Source organism: Ipomoea triloba, chromosome 8 (genome assembly GCF_003576645.1).
Source record: "Ipomoea triloba cultivar NCNSP0323 chromosome 8, ASM357664v1".
NCBI classification, from domain to species: domain Eukaryota; kingdom Viridiplantae; phylum Streptophyta; class Magnoliopsida; order Solanales; family Convolvulaceae; genus Ipomoea; species Ipomoea triloba.
Window position 1 is genome coordinate 12,582,849 of NC_044923.1, and position 20,077 is coordinate 12,602,925.

General features: G+C 39.3%; 3 protein-coding genes across 3 annotated transcripts in view; all 3 read left to right on the forward strand.

The window, feature by feature from the left end:
• Window positions 1-2,271: 2,271 nt before the first annotated feature.
• Window positions 2,272-4,185, forward strand: LOC116027770. Its single transcript, XM_031269514.1, has 3 exons — window positions 2,272-2,408; window positions 2,518-2,613; window positions 3,040-4,185. The coding sequence occupies exons 1-3, from the start codon at window positions 2,361-2,363 to the stop codon at window positions 3,976-3,978; spliced, it is 1,083 nt and encodes a 360-aa protein (XP_031125374.1). The 5' UTR covers window positions 2,272-2,360; the 3' UTR covers window positions 3,979-4,185.
• Window positions 4,186-15,561: 11,376 nt separating this feature from the next.
• LOC116026975 lies at window positions 15,562-15,915 on the forward strand. The gene has a single exon (XM_031268400.1). It carries the CDS (start codon window positions 15,562-15,564, stop codon window positions 15,913-15,915), a length of 354 nt encoding a protein of 117 aa, XP_031124260.1.
• A 1,303-nt stretch (window positions 15,916-17,218) lies between these two features.
• The window catches only part of LOC116028076, a 58,223-nt gene continuing 55,364 nt past the window's right edge, over window positions 17,219-20,077 (forward strand). Inside the window, exons 1-2 of the mRNA XM_031269869.1 lie at window positions 17,219-17,530; window positions 17,937-18,040. Of these exons, the coding sequence (XP_031125729.1) occupies window positions 17,254-17,530; window positions 17,937-18,040 (381 nt within the window). The 5' untranslated portion in view covers window positions 17,219-17,253. The remainder of the gene's footprint in view (window positions 17,531-17,936; window positions 18,041-20,077) is intronic.

Genomic DNA, 20,077 nt, shown 5'->3' on the forward strand with positions numbered 1-20,077 from the left:
ACTACTCTCGTAAAAATCACCACCATGTGTATTAAAACACACCATTCTACGTTATAAAATGCACCACTGGACAAATTAAAACACACAATTCCCCACCATACCGAAATACACCACTCAATTCAAATACACCAACAAATTAAAACACATCATTATACGTTATAAAATCCACCACTGGACAAATTAAAACACACCATTCCCCACCATACCGAAACACACCACTCAATTCAAATGCACCAACAAAATTAAAACACACCATTATACGTTATAAATGCACCAGTTCTCAGATTAAAACACACCACTTAACCACCACACACCAAATACACATACTATTGCGAATTACAGCAATATTATCTCAAATATGAACCAGATTAATGTTGATAATGCACAGAGTATTGCGAATTACTCCATTCTCGTTTCTCTATTGGAGTCGACCTATGCGTTTTGTTCAGAACGGAGCGCTCGTTGCTGGTGATGGAATCCCTTCTACGCTCGTCTAGTGTTTGTTGCTCAGTGCTCGTCGACTTCAAGTCTTCGTCGTCGTCTGATCTGATCTGGTTTTGAAATTGTAGTGAATTGTCAACATTATCCTTCCCGTTCACGTAGCTAAAGATCGGCGCCTATATTGTTTGGATTAATATGAAGCCTTAGATCATTGGATCTAATGGTGCAAATAAGGCCACACAGTCGCACGGGGGAGACTGGCCGCATCTGATGGGGACTCTATATATATATATATATATATATATATATATATATATATATAAATAAAGCTGCTAGAGTTGAGTATTAATAGGTTCAAATTTGTTACTCAAATTAATTAATTAACACAGTAACCAAATTGAATTTGAATATTCATTGAATTTGTTCATTGAATTGAGTCGCCAAGTAACTTATGAATTGCTTGAATCATTTACACCCATAGCTTAAGCGTACCATAGCGGCTTAGCACAAAGGTAAATCCAAAAGAAAAGGGTAAAATTTCTAAAAATCTATTCGACCTATTAAATTTTGGTGGAGTGTAAAAACCTCAAAACAATTCCTAAAAGATCCCTCTCCTAAGTCCTAACCCTTAGCTTTTGGCTCACACTTTGAACCTCAGCTCCTTATAAGCTTATTCGGATAATAATAATAATAATAATAATAATAATAATAATAATAATAATAATAATAATAATAATTTTGTAATAATTTTGTTTTGAATATTTAATTTTATTTATATTAATAAAGTATTAAATAAAATGTTGGAAAAGATCAGAGACCAAAGGGCAGAATATTTTAGTTTCTAAAGGCTTTATGGTAGAATTAGTCTTCTCAGAAACAAAAGATTCTCTCCCTCTTCCAGAGCTGACCTCACCAACAAGGACGGACCAATCCTCACACCTCAAGTCCTTAATCAACTCCCTAAAGAAGTTCAATGGGAACCATCTTTAAATCATTGTAAATTCCTTTTTTCTATTAATGACATTATTAATTTATTATTATAATTATTATTAAAAAAAGATTTTGTGGTTGTTGCTTGATAGGCACCCAGCCCATCCATATCAGTGACTCTTTTAAAATTTTGATAAATGCCAAAACTCCAACCAATTCTATAGTCTTTAAATACTACATAATTTGATTATTGAATTCCCATTACAAGTGTCTAGTAAACCTTGGGCGACTTTTCTATTCCTTATTCTTAGACAAAGTTCATATATATATATATATTCATCAATATCAACTATATCTGTTGAAAAGTCTTGTAGGTCGTGTTATTCGCATGAGCAGCTCAGTTGGTCACATGTATGAAGTTTGAGAAGAAAGACTAGAGATAAAGTCTCAATAGAGACACGGTGGGAGCAACCTTTTGAAGTGAGGGGCGCGCGCATTAAACAATAATGCGCAAAAAGCAAATTTACATTTTCCCAAGAGATGCACTGTTGCACAATAAGCATTCTTCCAAATGCTTTGTCGGGCCGGGACCCATTATTTACATTTTCCCAAGAGATGCACTGTTGCACAATAAGCATTCTTCCAGATGCTTTGTCGGGCCGGGACCCGGGACAGGACCTTCGGACTGAGGATTCAACCGGTTGAGAAGAAAGTAAGTCGTGTCATTTGGTATCCCAAAACCCACTCCTATGGTTGGAATAAATTTTTGGAATATTCGTTACAATAGTAGTTATGGCTCTCTCTATAAATTTAATTGAAATTATCATTGTATATAATAATATAAAACATTCATTATTATATGACCAAATCATAGTTTAGAATATTAATTACCTAATAATATTTCCTCAATTCAAGTACCTGCTGTTTTCCTTCTTCCATCTTATTTTCAAGTTCCAAATTAACTCAAACTGCTGCACAAGCTGAGTGTGATGGGGAGAGGAGTTGAAGAACACCCAAATCTACATGAACAACCCAAGGTAGAAGTTCCTTCAATTCTTCATCTATCCCATATTCAAAATTAACTTTCATATAAATTTTTAACAATTCTTTTCCAACAATCTAATCTTTACTTTCATTTATCATTAGGGTGAAATTGATGAAGAAAGTAGAGAATCCTTGTTACCTCCAAGACCCAAATCACCACCAAATCAGAACAGCAGACCCAGCAGCATGGTTGTTAAGGCAAGTTCATATATATTGTTCTTTGATTTAATTATGATCATGACCATCATCTAAAAGTTTTGGTAACCCAGTGGGGTAGCTCAAGTGGCAAGTGAGCTCTCTTTGTGGGGAGGAATTTCGGGAGAACCCGGATTCAATTCTCGCAAGTGATGAAAAAAAATCTAAAAGTTTTGGTGAGAGTGTGTATTTGGATCACAGATGGAAACCACACAACCCTTTTGGATCTAGGTAAACCCCGTCTTGTAGTCCTAGCCGGCAAAGGACACAAGGAAGTAAACCAGTTTAGGTTAATTACTAATATCTGACTAGCTCAAACCAAGAGGGCAAAGATTCGAATTCCTGACCTTGTGATTACAAATGTGGATCTCTTGTTATCCCGAATAAATGTATATTTACTTTGTTGTTTGATTGTTTGAATGAAAACAGAAAGCACATACTGTGATTCCAGCTCACTTGGTGGCAGAAGCCATATCCACACTCCATGGGCTTGATCTAAGATGGTCTGGACCAATCACACCAAGTGAGATGCAGTATGTACAGCAGTATGTGTTTGCAAAGTACCCTGAATATTGCAATGGCCTTGTAGAAGATGGGGACAAGCTTGATCTCTACACTCTCTGCATAAACAATGATGAATCTTTAGACAAGGGAAAATCACCAAGAAGGGAGGCCTCTTCACCTTCTTTCACTCATAACACTACTGCTTCAGAACTGGGAAGAATCCAATTGGAGCCTTCAAGATTACTGGATATTCTCACCAAGAAAAATTCATTCCAAGGGAACTTCATTTCAATCCCAGAAATCCAAGTTCGAAACCGGGCACTGCAGCACTGTGGGCTAAGTGAGGATGAATATCTGGTGGTTTTCACACCTACAATCAAAGAGGCCATGATGATGATAGGGGAATCATACCCTTTCTTCAGAGGGAACTATTACCTTACAGTTCTTGGTGGGGAGGAGGATTATGACTGCATTCGAGAATTCGTCGTGTTTAAGGACTCAAAGGTGATTGCAGCCCCGGAAACATGGCTGGACTTGAGGATCAAAGGCTCTCAGCTCAGTCAGTACTTCAGGAGGAAGTGTAAGCACAGCCCCAAGGGGCTGTTTGCATACCCGGCTTATGTGAACGAAACGCGATACTCTATGCATTGGATCTCAGAGGCTCATAGGAATTCTTGGCATGTTCTGCTTGATGCTTCTGAGTTGGATGTTGGCAAGGACAGGCTGTTGACACTTGCATTGCATCGCCCCGATTTCGTGTTGTGTACTGTTAATAACACCCATTCTCACCCCTCAAAAATCACCTGCCTCTTAGTAAGGAAACAATCCTTTGATACTACTTCTTCATCATCACCTTCAGCTTAGACCACTACAATTATTCCTTAACCATTGGTTTCTGTATTTGTAATAACTGTGCACTTTTTTTGAAAAAGAAAACAAAAGCAGGCCCTCTTCTTCGATTGTAAAACTACACCCTCTCATATGCAGTACTATTATGAACACAAATGCCCTCTGCTAGTCGTCTACTTTGGTTAATTTCAAATTAAATGAATGTATTGTATCTCTGTTATATATATAAATGTTTAATAATTACTCATGTGCTTTCCATGTGTGTTTCTTTTTTGTTTTACCCTTCTGGCATGAAAATTGCAAAACGATTGGAAGTCTCACCTGTCTTAATTTCACGCTTTTTTACTTTTGCTAGGACTCGGACCCATGACTTACCTCTTGTTAGATAAAGTGCTTACCACCAAAAGTTATAGCTCACATCAAAGGCGCAACTTTATATATATATATATATATATATATATATATATATATATATAGAATAAGGATCAAATGAGGACCTATAGTTATGTGAGGAGTTGTGGACTAATTTGAGCCTTATATTTAAATAATCCAATGGTTGTGGTTGAATTGTTTTTTTTTTATTAAAAAATTAAATGAACACGTTTTTTACTAACTATTGGCTGGGGAGGGTTGTTTTACCCTTCTGGCATCAAAATTGCAATACGATTGGAAGTCTCACCTGTCTTAATTTCACGCTTTTTTGCTTGTGTTAGGACTCGGACCCAAGACTTACCTCTTGTTAGCTTACCATCAAAATCTATAGATCACATCAAAGGCGCAACTTTGTATGTATGTATATATATATATATATATAGGGTCCACCACGTGTTCAAAAATGGACCAGGGGTGGTGCATTTTTGTGGTGCATTTGTTCATTCTACCGTGGTGCATTTCTGAACACGTGGTGGTGCATTCATGCATATTTGGTGGTGCAGATCTACACGTCCGCACGGGAAGGTCTGTGTGTGTGTCTGTGTGTATAATCATGTTCATATGAGAACCACTCCTCAAGTGAGAACATGTTGTCTAATCTCGGCTCCTTCTTTATAGATTATGCTGCATGATTTTAAGGGATTATAACCATGATTTTTTAGATTTCTTCCAATCATTTTTCTTCATTCTTCTTTTTATTTTTTTCGACGTCGGTGGTGATTGCTCCTTGGAATGTTTACTTGGACTTTTAAAACCCTTGGTGACATTAGATCGAGAAGATCGTTTCTCGGCCAAGCTAGAAGGCCGAAAAGGCATTAGATCGAGAAGATCATTTCCTGGCTAAGCCGGAAGGTCGAAAAGGTATTAGATCGAAAAGATCATTTCCTAGCCAAGCCAGAAGGCTGTAAAAGCATTAGATCGAGAAGATCGTTTCCCGACCAAGACGGAAGGCCGAAAGGGCATATGATCAAAAAGATCGAATCGAGGTCAAAAGACCGTTTGGCAGAAAAAGGCGCATGATCGAGAAGATTGAATTGTCCAAGAAGGGCTCGAGACCGACTGGCTGAAAAAGCCACGAAATCGGTAAGATCAACATTTGTAAGACTGAGCCTAAGGATGGTCCGAAGGCTTGAGATCGACCATTTGGGTCAGTGGGGATCCCGGAGACCGAGTTGACCGGATATGGACCACTAGAGTCTGGATCGAGACAAGTTACTTGTAAGTAAGTAGCAAGGCACAAAGCACAAGCATAGAAGAGTTTCTGCTTAAGATTACAAAATAATGTTCGGCACAAACAGGGCCGAGCTCCTGAAAGTTACATATGCATTGCCACTTCCCGACACAAAAGCGGGTTCGGAATCCAGATCAAGAAATCTACTCCCTAGCAGGATACTAGCCATCTAGCTCAGCTAGTGGAGGGGCTAGATCGGTTGTCGAGGGCTCGACGTAAGGCGCTAGGCCCAGATCAGCTATCTCCTCGAACAGAACACCAGAACGGCATCCAAGTTGTTATCATCAGGGGACTCGGTCAGAGCTGTCTAGACTTCCTATAGGTCCAATTAGTCGGGCAAGCAATGTTAGAGGTGTGGCGAATTAAAAACGAAAGTAAGATAAAGGTTACCCGGAATATGTCCTGAGCTACTTGCTCGCCGACCTGGTTGGTCGACCACTCCATGATGCTCTCCCTGGACAGAACCATATTGCCGATCCTCTCTAGGAGAGCGGTCGTCTGCTCCCCCTCCCCCCCCCCCCCCCCCACATCTCGGAGCGCATCTATCACTAGGGTGGGGCCCGGGGGGTACGACCACTTGTGTCACTTTAGCGGTGCAACCTCCTCGATGTCTACCTCTATTGCCTTCTCTTTCCCCCTCTTACAATAGGCCTAGGTTATCTACAAGTCGGAACGGTCTGCTCGGCGGAGGTAGGCGCGACAATGTTAACCTTCTTGGCCTCGAGGGCGATCTTAACTCGGGTTGGCGGGTGTGGCGGGGGCAGTGATGAAACCTTTGTCAAGGCTCATACTTGCAAAACAAATATCCAAATCTCAGTAATTATTAATTAATGACCGACTAGAGATATTTTGAACAAGTTAAGTCGAATTTTTTTTCTTTTTTCTCGCAAAATCCAATGCAAAACCTTCATTAGTCGGTCCCCAAACGGGTGTTGGGACCGCGGTCGTGACCGGTTCGGGCTCAAGCGCGTATTTCTGTTCCCGGTCATACACTAGAGCCTGAAGTTGTGCGGCGGCATACTCCTCGGGGAACCAGAAGATGCAATAATTGTAAATTTCCGAGGAGATCTTTTGTCACGACATTGTTAAGAACTCGGGTCTTGTCCAGGTGACGTGTTTGGTGAAATGCGTCGACTAGACCTGAGGAACGGGTAGTTTCCATTTGTATTCGAACAAAAGAATTCGATTCTTCCACCCTTTGTTGTTGTCCGGTTCGTGATGCTGCAGTGGTACACCTGAGACTGTATCATGAGAAACCCCCTGCCATGCTTGACCAGGAGGGCCCAAACTGAAAATAGGTAGTTGAAAAGCTCGACGGTGCACGGGAGATCGTTCTGAGTGCAGATCTACGGGAATCAGGCAAGAATGCAATGAGCAACCGCGGTAATTTGCCCGGGGAGGACCTCGAAATGTTTAAGAAATGCTAGGAGAGAGGGGGAGAATGAGAATGTAAACGGAGTCTTAAGGGAATCAAGGTGAATCCCGAACCTATCATCTTTGATCCAATCGATGACATTCCCTAAAGACCGACGGGTTTGGAAGCGGACCCAGCCGGAGTTGAGGGAAGAAATCTCCTCAATCTCGGCATGGGTAAGAAGGCAGGTATGTTGTTGCATGGCCTCGCTGTTTAAGAAAATTTTCTTCCCACTCAGAATGGTGGGAGCTCGGGTTGGAGAAGAGCGATTGGCGTTTGAACATCCGACTGGAATGGTTGTTGGGTTTGGATAGACTGGACGGGTCGAGATCAGTTGAGCAACAGAACATGGAGAGAGAGAAGGATAGAGTGAAGAAATTACAACCCAAGGTGACTGTAACGCCCCTAAAACACTGGCTGAGATAAAGCAATAATCTTAAGATAAAGCTATGGAATCTCAACACTTAAACAACAGAAATGCAGAAGCAAATCTATATCACAGGCAGGGTGCTACACCATATCTAAGTCTACAAGGCCTAGATGCTAAGGCGAATTCCATATATAGTCACAGAATCCTCAAACCAAACATAAACTAATCCGTTATTACAACCACAAAGTTCTAAGGCACGCAGGCCCAAAGTCTAAACATTCAAATACTAAGCTAGATCGAAAAGAGAGGAATAAAACAAAGACTAGCGCGCTCGCGTACTAGTTATACTCCATACCTGAAAAACGGTTAGTAAAACATTAGCAAAGAAATGCTAAGTAATACTCCACTCACACTCGTAAGGATACAATAATATATCATAGCTTTGTAAATAGGAAAAATTGTAATTTATGCCCCTTTATAATATGTCAATTATCAATGTCACCCCTGAATTATTAGTGATGTAAATGTTGCCACTCAATTTTTAAAACGGTAGATATATTGCCCGTCCCGTACCATATAGGAGGGGCAATATATGGGACCATTTTAAAAATTGAGGGGCAACATTTATACTTGAAAGGGACAATATATATATATCATTTTGAAAATTGAGGAGCAACATTTACACCACTAATAATTCAGGGGTGACATTGATAATTGACATATTATGGAGGGGCATAAGTTACAATTTTCTCTTGTAAATAAGTTTGACACAGGCATATAGAATATATGCCAACGAAACCATACTTGTTTAAATGCCAGGAGACTCAACAATGAATCAAACTGAATGGATCATAAACCAAAGACATTACCACAAGTTCAATATCAATGAATGAATCCACAAGACCACAATTCAATAACAAGACACTTAAACAAGGTCCCAACCAATCAATAGACTCACATTACTCAACATAGAGTGACACAACCAAGAACACAAAATAGGCTTAGGGTTGTTCCAACCTTTACTCCTCATCCATCCATAACACCTGTCCATCCAGGTTCACCAGTCCATCCGAAACACCAGTCCAACCGCATACACCATAAAAGGAGTCAAAGCTCATGCCGCCTATCCAAAGGAGCCGAAGCTCATGCCGCCTATCCAATAGAGCCGAAGCTATCCATTTAGTTAATATACCATATATAGTTAGGAGCCGGAGCTCAATGCCGCCTATCCTGGTTGAGCCGAAGCTCAAATGCCGCCAATCCATAGGGTATACAACATGGAATTCAAGGAATCAATGACAAGAATCTAAGATCACAACATATCAAACTCAAACTCATTTCCAAAGGAAATACTCATATAAAGAAGTACTCAAAATCAAAATATGAATAACAGGACAACATTCTCAGGATATCAACCAAGGAAGTAAACCAATTATACTCAATAATATTCCAACATAAGAGATCAAGAACAATAGATCAATACTCAGTAATCGAGGTAAGGAAACTCAACATAACCCTTAGAAAATACCTCAGGAATCAAAGATAGAATAACAGGTTATTGAACATCAAAACTGAAAGTTGTATTTTTAGTGGTTGAATTAGCGAGTGTCGTCCTCTGGGAATGGCTAGAAAGGATTCGAGTAGCAAGGGACTAAACAAAACATCATAAAGTGTTTGAAAGCTAAGCAAAATACCGTATTTGTTTGCATGAGATAATTACAAAACAAGTAATTAATTTGAGAAATAAACAATGATAAAAAGGAGGATTTAAATCAAATAGCAATGTACAAATGTTTATCAAAGTTCTAAAGTTCTAGGCTAAACAATGCTCAACAAGGAAGTGAGGAAACCAAGTCAATGCCAATGCCACTCTCGTGGACATTGGCTACCACCAAAGTTCTAATACCATTCTCATAGCAATTAGACTAGGTGAGCTATTTAATCAAACACCTTGTGTGCATAATCCCTTCCAACTTTCATTTCTCAATGGCAAGTTAGAAATGTGGAAAGAATTGGCCATGGTGAATCCCTATTCTCATAGGTGAAACACCAATTACATACATCTTTTGAAAGGTGGATCCTAACCAAACAAGAGTCAATCAATTCCCTATTTCCACAATCACATTCATACTAAAAGCAATGCAAAACCTAGACTTAACAATTCAATTCATATAAGCATTCATACAAGGCAGTTCAATTTAAATCCCTAAAGGATTTAACTACTCATAATGGAATTGAAGATTAAAACAATTGGGATAATAAGCAATAAATTTAAATACAAAAGGAATTTGAGAATTGTAAAAATAAGAAATCTTACTTGATTGAATTTGTATAAAGCAAATCTGAAATTGAAGTTTAATGTGTAATTAAATGGAGAATTCTTCCTAAATCTTCTTCAAAAGTAATGAAATTGCAAATGATAGATGTTTTAAAGTGTTTGTAGAGAGAAAACCTAAAAGAAGACTTAGAAAAATTGAAAGATAGATTCAAAATAAAGCCTACTCCTATTTATAATATTTCATTTGCGCAAAAAAAAAAAAAAAAAAAAAAACTACCTCTAGGATGCCTGGTCACGATGGAAGTCACGACGTGACCTTCATTGTGACCAGGCTTAAGGCCCACAGGTCCTAAGATGTCACGTTGCAAGTCACGACGTGACCTGCAGTGTGATGCTTGAGATCCGCAATAGTGGTCTGCAGGTCACGATGGAAGTCACGGCGTGACCTTCATGGTGACACAGGCCATTTTCAGATGGTGGGATTGTCACGCTGCAGGTCACGGCGTGACCTCCAGCGTGACACCCTCCTGGTGGCACACTGGCACTTCTTGACTTCTCCTTCGCTCCGATTCACCGTTGATCCTTGCCGTGAATTTGACCTTCCATTTGTGAACCAATTTGCCTCAATATCATCCCAATTTGTCCTCATTTGAAGCTCCTAAATGCCTAAGTTCTAATTTCCATTCCTCAAGCCGAAAACACTTGAAATATACTTCACTTTGGCATAACCACCTATCATTTACTCAGATTTTAATACGAATGAAGCATAATTAAAGGCTAATTCAAGGCTTATCAAATCTCCCCACACTTTTACTTTGCTTGCCCTCAAGCAAGACAACACTAAGTTAAGCAGATTGAAATACCAGACATCATCAAAAGTAATCACACAATTCTAAAGATCAAGTAAATAAGCTCTGCACAAGAAATCAAAAATATGTTGTTCATCTTCCTACTTTGTAAAAATGGGAAAGTGAGTATGGTACCCTCAATTGGCTCAAAATGTAAGGACCCCCAAAAACCCCCAAGGTCACCCATTGTTTTGCATGGTAAACCCTCTCAAATACATTAATTCACAAGCAAAGAGGTTTGATTCAAGCCACAATTTCCACAGGCCCACTCAGCCGAGCCCACTAATGAGAACGATGCACACGGCCTTTCCAACTTTGCCTCATTTGGCCCCAAAAACCCATTTAAACAAGCGTGATAGTGTAACATAAGCCTCTCCACGCATTTTGGCTTAGTGTGAAAATCTCTCCATTTTCTAATCACATCTAGGATGCCCCCATCGAGTCAACCGCCTTCACGTAGAGCTCTACGCTTTTTTGAAGTCTGTGCAATGATTGCCCAAATCCTACGAGATGGCTCAGCTAATATTTTTCCCTCTCAGGTAAGGATAGCTTAAAGTCTTTTTTAGCTTTTTTCATTGACTCTTTCGTTTCCAACCCCTCATGCCTTTTACATTTGGGAATAGGGAATCACACAATCTCACCAAAATTGAAAAATTCTCTCCTTTTGCCTTGTGCGATACCAAATAAATTCAATTCCAAGTCATACCACCTCACATACCACAATCCTTACCGTGTACACTCCCATTTCGAGAGATCTTTCACTGAGGTCTATGGAAATGGCGCATTGAACCACAAACAAGCATGCAAAATTGAATCAAAAACCTACTTGGGTCCTATACAAATCTCGCACGGTGTAAGGGTGGTTTCCAAACATTTTCAACCAATTGAGCCTACAACACCCCCTTTAACACACACTACAAGAAACATCGCGATTCGCGACGGAAAAATTCTGTCGCGAAACGGGTTTTGCGACGGAATTCGTTCCGTCGTGTATGGGCTCGTCGTATCTTAGTTTGTGACACAAAAATTCCATCGCGAAATTTTGCGACGGAATAATTCCGTCGCGAAATATTGCTACGAAATAATTCCGTCGCAATTCCGTCACAATTTGGCTAGGAAATATTTTTAAAAAATTAGGGTATCCACGGCTGTTCTTTGTACAACTGACGCGGATACCCTTAAAAAAAATTTTTAAAAAAAAAAACAAAACCAAAACAATAATATTCCTTATTGCACACGGTAACTCTCAATACAAACAACTATGAAATTACAATTCCAAAAATTAAACACTTCACTTCCAAAATAGCAAACGCACTAGCAAAAGTCGGACTAATCAGAGCAAGATTTTTAAGCATGGAAATATGGAAATTGAAACATAAAAGAATGGATTGACAACTTAAACAATGAACCATAAAACGAAAAAGGAAAAAAATGCCTACCTAGTTTCCATGATACGTGCTTGAAATCAAGAGAGAAAGAGTGCGCGTGTGCGGTGCGTGTGCGATCTGGTGCTACTGGGCAGGTCGAGTAGTAGGGAAGGGCGGTGGCGGTGGTTGGCTAGTGCGAAGCGGAGAAGCTGCGGTGGCGAAGTGGAAAGTGTGGGGTAGAGGGGAAAGGGAGTCGCGAAGGGTTTAGGCTGAGGTTTTTGGTTAGGGATTGTTACGACTAAACAAAAGAAAGTAATTTTAATTATTTTTTTTAATTTTTTTTTTAAAATAGAAACATACTGGAACAGAGAAGGAAATACAACTGGCAGAACACACCGCACCGCTGAACCACTCCACTAGAACTGACAGAGGACTCTCACGGATTATACTGCTCCGCCAACCTCTACCATCACTACACTTACGGCAAACCTCAACGAGACACATTATACCATTGAGATGCACCGCAAGGGTAATACCAACGCATAGAACACAAACTTAGATAAAATACACGATAGCTCATTCCAGTACCCAGAATATGATTAGATTATACATTCCAGCGGTCAAATAACACATGGAATCCCTTCTAAATAACACCAATCATACCAAGAATAAAAAATGACTAACACAATCTAAGAATATACAAGATAGGCTCAAGAATCCAACAATAGACAAGCTATTTCAAGGAATAATTCATAGGATTCCAAAATACACCAAAACACACATATATAAGAGAGTGAAAGTAGATTTTGTGAGACATGGAGTGTTACCTTTTAGTCTAGCTTCTTCAAATCAATCTTCCTAGCTCACCCAATCATGCCACCATCACCATGATCATCTAAGACCCAAAGATTACCCCAAAGTAACCATAAGAAACCATAAAGACTAGAGAAATGTAAAGGAAAATGCAATCTAATGATGATTTTCTACTTACCCAAGCCCAGGGACTCTTAAAAGATAAATCTTGACTTGAGTTCTTGCTAGGAAAAGAAGATGAATTTTGTGTAGGGTTTAGGAGTGTGGTTGGTGTGAAAATGGAGTAGGAAGGAGGAAAAAGACTAGGCCAACTTTGTTTGTAGAAGGGTTTTATATGGATCATATGAAAAGCTATACATACATAATATATGTATTCTTAGGGTAAATTAATCAAATATGGGCCCTTTTTAATAAGAATGGGCTAAGTCTTGCATAAGAATTAATTCTTAAGAATAAGACTTGAATCATTAGGGATTTTGGGCCAATAAATGTGTACATATAATTATAAGGGATGAAAATCTCAAATTAATGTCCCTTACACAATTTTATTAGGAAGTTGGGCTCTTAGAAATTAAATAGGCTAGAGTAGGAGTTATTTATTTATTCAAGAAAATCGGGCTTTATTAATTAAATAACTCTGTGAAAGGAAAAATTATCGGGGTACAAGGCGTGATTTAATCCGGGGTGTCACAGTGATTTCCCTCGCCTAGATGGTCCGCCCTTTTTGTTGGGAGGAGGTGGGGTAGATGGGTGCGGGTCGACCTCAACATCGGCAGCCTGGGATGACTCAGCCAGATCTCCTCAGAAGGCTAGACTCTACCGGATGGAGGGAAAATGAATCAACTTTTCAAAATTCGAACCCGGATCCCGAGGGAAAGCGGATGGCCGACATGTGTCCATTTATTGGGTGGACAACGATCCGTAACCCTCTCGCCTGCCCGCATAGCACCCGATCCACACTAGATCGTGACATCGGATTTATTGATAGTAGAACCTTTCCCCCCAAACGGTCGTCGCGCTCCGGCCTAGGGGGGCTACTCAATGGGGATTATTCCCCGTGATCCGTGCATGTACAATGGTCGGTATCAAACCCTTGGCACGTGTTATGTGTGACCCGATATATACTGACCCATTTGAAGGTCTTGCCGAACCATCTTGTCTGCCGAGCTAACGTAATCGGTATCAGACCCTTGGCACACATTTAGAGCACGTGTACGGCTCTTCTTCAGCCCCGATCAGCACTTGTGCATGGATTTCACGTGCCCGTCATACTGGAAGGCAGGAATCTGTTACCTTCTCTACAACTATAAATACTGCATTTATTACGAAGAAGAAGACTTCTAGTAGATTTCACCAACCACCCCATGTCCTGTCTTAGTGCAAATCCCTGAGTTCATTCCTTAAACCAACAAGTAGACAAACAAAGGACCTTTAGTCGGACCGGACTAGTATCTCTTCGTAGTTGTATCCGTAGCCGAGCGCATTTGCTGTATCAAATTTTTATATAAATATTTATTACTCCGTATTTATTATGGCTATTATTCCCACTATCCCACCATCTTAGTCATTTATGATGTTAAATATAACAATTACCTTTGTATATGTATTCTATACAATGATCAATGATATGGTGGTTTTTTGGAGTTCCTGAATTATTTGCCTTCAACTTGTTTTTCTTCTTCTCTCGTTCTCTCTTCTCTACTTTATGATTTTGAGCGTATGATTATACATATTCATGTTAGGATACATCTAATTTCATAGTACATTATCAGCACGAGTGTTCTACATCAATCTTCCGCGAACGCCATGAATAAGCTCCATCAGATTTTTGATCAGTTATTGTAGGGATTTTCCCTACAAGTCTGCAATTGGTTGTGCATGGTCATCATGAAGAAATTAATTATACTCATTGGAAGATGTTGGGTTATCGTACAGAATTTGCAACACAATGGAAAAGGATAAAAATAAATTTGGAAACGAAATCAAACAAAAGAGATTGCAATTGAAAATTTGCAATAGTTGTTCATGCGCTTGGGTTTCAAGTTTTAACCTAGCAGTAAAGAGAACTACAAATTCTTCTCCTCTGTAAAAATTGTTGTTAATGGATATATATCATAAAGGCACTCGGTATGGATCAACCTAGAGGAAGTCGAACTCGATCAACCACGGAGCTCTAGAGCCAAGCCTGGTGCTCCGACGCGGTGGCTGCGGCTAAGCCCGACCTCGGCCGACCCCAACACTTGGCCGGGTGCTTGGCCCCGATTGACGAGATGCGTGAGGCATGGTCTAAGACAGTTGCAACCTCCCCGCCCCTTTTCTCGCGCAGTCCAAGACAGTTGCAATGAGTGAACTAGGATTGAAATCGTACCAGCCGAACCATAGCAAGAACGTATTTTCAATAGTATTTCTGATTAGCTAGATTTAAGAATTGTCACTGTTTTGCAAAGTACAGGTCATTCTTATTAAGGTGGCTTTTGGACTGATTCTATAAAAAAGAACCATTCAAATGGTAAAGGCATGTATCCATAATCACAACTACTAGCCTTCGATGACTAGAACAACTGTGAATCCATTGTTTCGAGCTGCTTATTTGGACAACACTGCGAAGCAAAATGTCACATTGTTGGTTCCATGGCTTTGTAAAATTATGGGCAATGCAGAAAGAAAGAGAAGGGGTCTCGCATCTGAAGGTGACTGCGACATCTGCCTAGGCAAGGAGGAAACCACCATTCACATTCTGCAAGACTGTTGCTAGGCTGAGGAAGTGTGGGTAGCTACAATTGGGAGAAGTAGGTGGCGGAGATAGAAGTAGCTAAACCCTCGGAGGTGGCTGGAGCAAAACATCATGGTGAGGAACATCGATGAGGATCAAAGCGAGTGGATTAGAAAATTTACCATAACTGCCTGGTGGATCTGGAAATGGAGAAACGAAAGAGTTTTAAACGCTAACCAAATGGAGATTAACCGAAATGTGGCTTGGATTCGTGAAGCAGACAAAGAGGTGAGTCGGGCATTCATGCGAGAAGCGATCATGCGGAGTAGACCTACCACGGAACATGTTCTTAGGTTGTGCTGGAAACCCTCCTCCACTCATCGGTTTACTTTGAATGTGGATGCAAGTGTGAAGGCCACCATGAGAGCAGTGAGCATTGGAGGCCTCCTCAGGAGTGCTGAAGGAACTGGGTTGAAGGATATGTAGGAAAATTTTATTACGCGGATCCAACGGTGAAGGAAATGTGAGCTATTACCACGACCATGAAGTGGGCATGGGATAGAGGTATTCAAGATATTGAAATTCAGTCTGATGCGAGGGAAGTCATTCGATCAAGTTATTCTTTTGGTGAATTTCTCATAGAAGCAACCTGAGAAATTTGACATCATTTTGTATCTCAAAAGTTCTAGTTTGATTACCTTTGTTGCTTAGTAAAGAAAATCGAAAATTATTAGGATAGTGTTTTCACATGCCTAAACACAATGATCAAGTGTTCTTTGTTTGTACTAAGTCTTAAGTTTGTTATAAAAGAGCCATGTTCCTAACAAGTCATACTAAAGTTATTAAAATGCTTTTAAAATTGAAGAATATTGAAAATAAGAAGCTAAAAAGTGAAAAATAATGTTGTAGAAGTGGTTTTGATATAAGAAAGAGAATAAAATGTGAATTTACTATTTTAACCCTCAAATTTTAACTATTTTTTAATTTTACTGTTAGTTTTAACGGTCAGGGACCAAATACGCCACTTTGTTCATAACTGAGGCACTAAACTCGGATACGGCCATAACTTAGAGACTGAGCCGGAACTTGGTTAAAGCTTAGGGACCAAAGATGCCATTTTCCCTATAAGTTATCAATGCACATTATTACACCATCATAATTTGTATGCCTATTATAGCTTTACCAACATTAGTTCATATTATATTTAGTAGATTAGTAGATAGTAGATACTCACTCTGCCCTATTTTACCTGTCTTATTTTGGTCAAATCAACTCTTTCTTTATTGCTTGTTTTCTTTAGTAATTTTTTTTTAATTTTTAAATTTAACTTTTTGTGTTTAATAGTACTTTTAAAGTAATTTCTAAATATATAAATTTTATATATTAATGCTAAACTTAATATTATGAAAAATTAAATTAAAAATAACTTCAGTCAAGCCTCGTTAGACGAATCAGACAATCAAAATGGGACGGAGGTAGTAGTAGGTATCTTTACATTTGATATTCATATGCCGCCCGCATGGGCAGCTCAACTGGATACAAGGATAATGTTTGGAAGAAGAGATTATGTGAGCACAGTGAACGAGATCCTTGGGCTTAGGGATTCAACATTTCGGGAAAAGAAAAGATATTCATATGCCCTTGTGTAGGGATAGGTTTGTCATAGCAAAAATAAGTGATGCTCGTATTCGTTAGCACGTGCATAACACTCGCCCCCAAAAATTGGCACCGGCAATTATATAGATTTATTACGGAGTACAGTATATTACAGGTTCTGAAATCTCTAGTCATTAGAACACAGGGAGGGAACATCCGCTAACCGCAATGGCCTCCAAGACCGTGCTCAGAGCTGTCTTCATAGCAGAGCCATGGCGACCTCTGCCTAGAAAGACAGCCCCCTTCTCCGCGCCCTTTTTTTTTACCCAAAACCTCTCACCGCCCCATTTGCGTTGTAGTTGTAAGCTCATAAAGGCCCGAAGGTATTATACGTTCCCAAGAAGAACTCAACCTCTGAATTGCTCCAATAATGAAACCCCATCGTCATCTCCCGAAGATTTTGAGCAAAATCCTCCTCAAGAAGCAGTTCTCAAGGCGATTTCAGGTCTATATAGTTGAAATTTCCAGTTTTCTTTCTGCATTTCTTTAATCATTCATATAATTGCATAGATTCTGGTAATGTGGTTTAACTAAGTTCATTCTGTGATTTTTTATTTTTTTTTTAATTTAGATTGTTCTGTGTGTAAAAATCAACAGAGAATACAACTTTTTTTTAGTAGAAAAGCCAAAGTATGATGCCATTTTTACTGGTCTTTCATTTCTAGTTAGTTTATTCCATATTCTGATGAACCTATGATGGCCATGTTACTGAATACTAATCTGGAGAAGCCTATTTGTGGTAGGTTAATTAGTGAGAGGGAACAAGGAGTATGGAAATTGATTAAAGATTTTAGCTTCAGCATTAATTAACTTTAGTGAATTGAACACACTGTTTATTGTGGGTGTTGCAGAAGTGTCTAAGACAGAAGGGAGGGTGGGCCAGACTACGAATATGGTTATTGGAGGCACTACACATGATGATTCCACCAATGAATGGCTTGCTTTGGATAAGAAGGTATGCTTTCTTATCTAACTGCACAACTACTTTTACAGATTACACAGTTTAAATGGTTGAGATTCTCAAAATTGTTAAGTGTATTGCAATGCATTAGTTTGAAAATAATTAAGGAGACACAATTGTAGTCCCTCTCTAGAATCCCTCTTGCCCCTAGACTAAGCTATAATTAAAATAAAATTTTGCCTACTTCCCTTCTTAGGGAAGCTGTTACTTATCGTCTATAATAATATAGAAAAAGGAAACAATGAATCACTCAGTAATTTATTGATTTTAACTCCCAAAATGATGCAATTTGGATCCCATGATTATTTCCCCTATCATGGCCATCCCCTAGAAAATTAGCCTTGTCCACGATGCTAATGGCTGCTAGCTGGTCTTTGATTGATCAATGATATGAAGTGTCAGCCTCCATTGCCTCCAACTCCCCCAATGCCGTTGTCCTCATTTTTTGCTGCAATTATGGCCGTAAACACTTGTTTGGACAGTTATGTATCAGGTTGTATGGCTGCTTACATCTAAAGCAAAGACCTTTAGCATTGCAGTCTAAATATTCCTAGTGTTAGTACTGGCAGGTGCCCCTTTGCCTAGCTGTAGTGTTATGGGTGGCAGACATTGCTTGGTGCTGAAAAGCTGTGGTGCTATTACCTATATCATAAACTTGTAGTGGACTGCTTCTTCTTTGGGGTGGGAAATCATGTTGTTGGCGGGATTAAGGTGATCCACACGTGCTTGGCTTACAAGCCCAGTGGTCCAACCCAATTCATAGGTCCACCTTTTAAATGCTCTGTCAACCATAGGTTTCCTGTGAGTTACACACTCCAATTCCCGTTTCGCTGTATGTGCATCCTTCATGGCAGTTTGCAGGTCCAGCATGTTAGTTGGGCGTAATTGCTCATGAATTTCTTCCTTCAGTCCTTTGAGGTATAGTCCCAACTCCCGACTAATGTTAGGTGCGAGGCCGGAAATCTGTTCTGCTCGTGCCCAGAACTCGTTTGTAAAACTCTCCACTGTTTCCCGTTGGTGGAGAGCTGCCATTTGCTTGATTGGAGGGGCGGATGAATTGCTGCCGAATTGGTCCATGAGTTCTATTTTTAATTGCCCCTAGTTAGTATAAGAGTTTGTTGTTGCATTCATCTAAGTGAATGCAGTGTTGCCCCCTCCATGCTCAGAAAAGTTGACACTTTTGACTTTTAGATCGTCTTGTGTTTCTTGGATCGTAAAGTATTGCTCTGCCCTAGCAATCTAGCCGATTGGATTGGTACCATCAAAATTTACAATCTTTATGTTCCTGGCAGTTACTGTAATTCATCCAGGGTCATCATGTGACTTGGAGTCTTGTTGATTGTCGATTTCTCCAATGGAGACTCTTCGTCAATGGTTGTCTTGTTGACCCCTCTTGTCTTAGCTTGTGATTTGTTTTGCAGTGAAAGTGACCAAATCTGTGAGGCAAGTAGTGACCTCTACTAATAATAATAATGATAATCTAAATCTAGAAATCTTATAAGAGGGAATCTGGGTTAGTACCCTGATATATGTCCATATTTCTATGCTTATTGAGTTGTAGATTAAGCTGCACATATTGTACTATCATTTTTATGGACAAAATTATCCTTACACCTTTAAATTTCCATTAGTATATATTAAATGCTACAGTATCATATTTAATCATTTACCATATTTAAAATTCTTTAATAATTATAAATCATACATTTTTACCCAAATTATCAACTATACTTTTTAATATAATATGAATTCTACAATTATGAATTTTATGGCTTTTTTTAAAAAAATTTATATACTATTATTTTTAAAAAAAATATTTCAATATAACTATGATTCTAACATTGATTGGCATTTATTTTTGTGCACTGTGTTTAGAAAAGACTAGTAATAACAATAAAAAATAAATAAATAAGTAAACAAATGAATAAACAAATTTATTGCAAGGAAAAGAAAATAATTAAGGAGACACAATTGTACTCCCCTCCTTGCAAGAATCCTCCCCCCCCCCCCCCCCCCCCCCCCCCCCCCCCC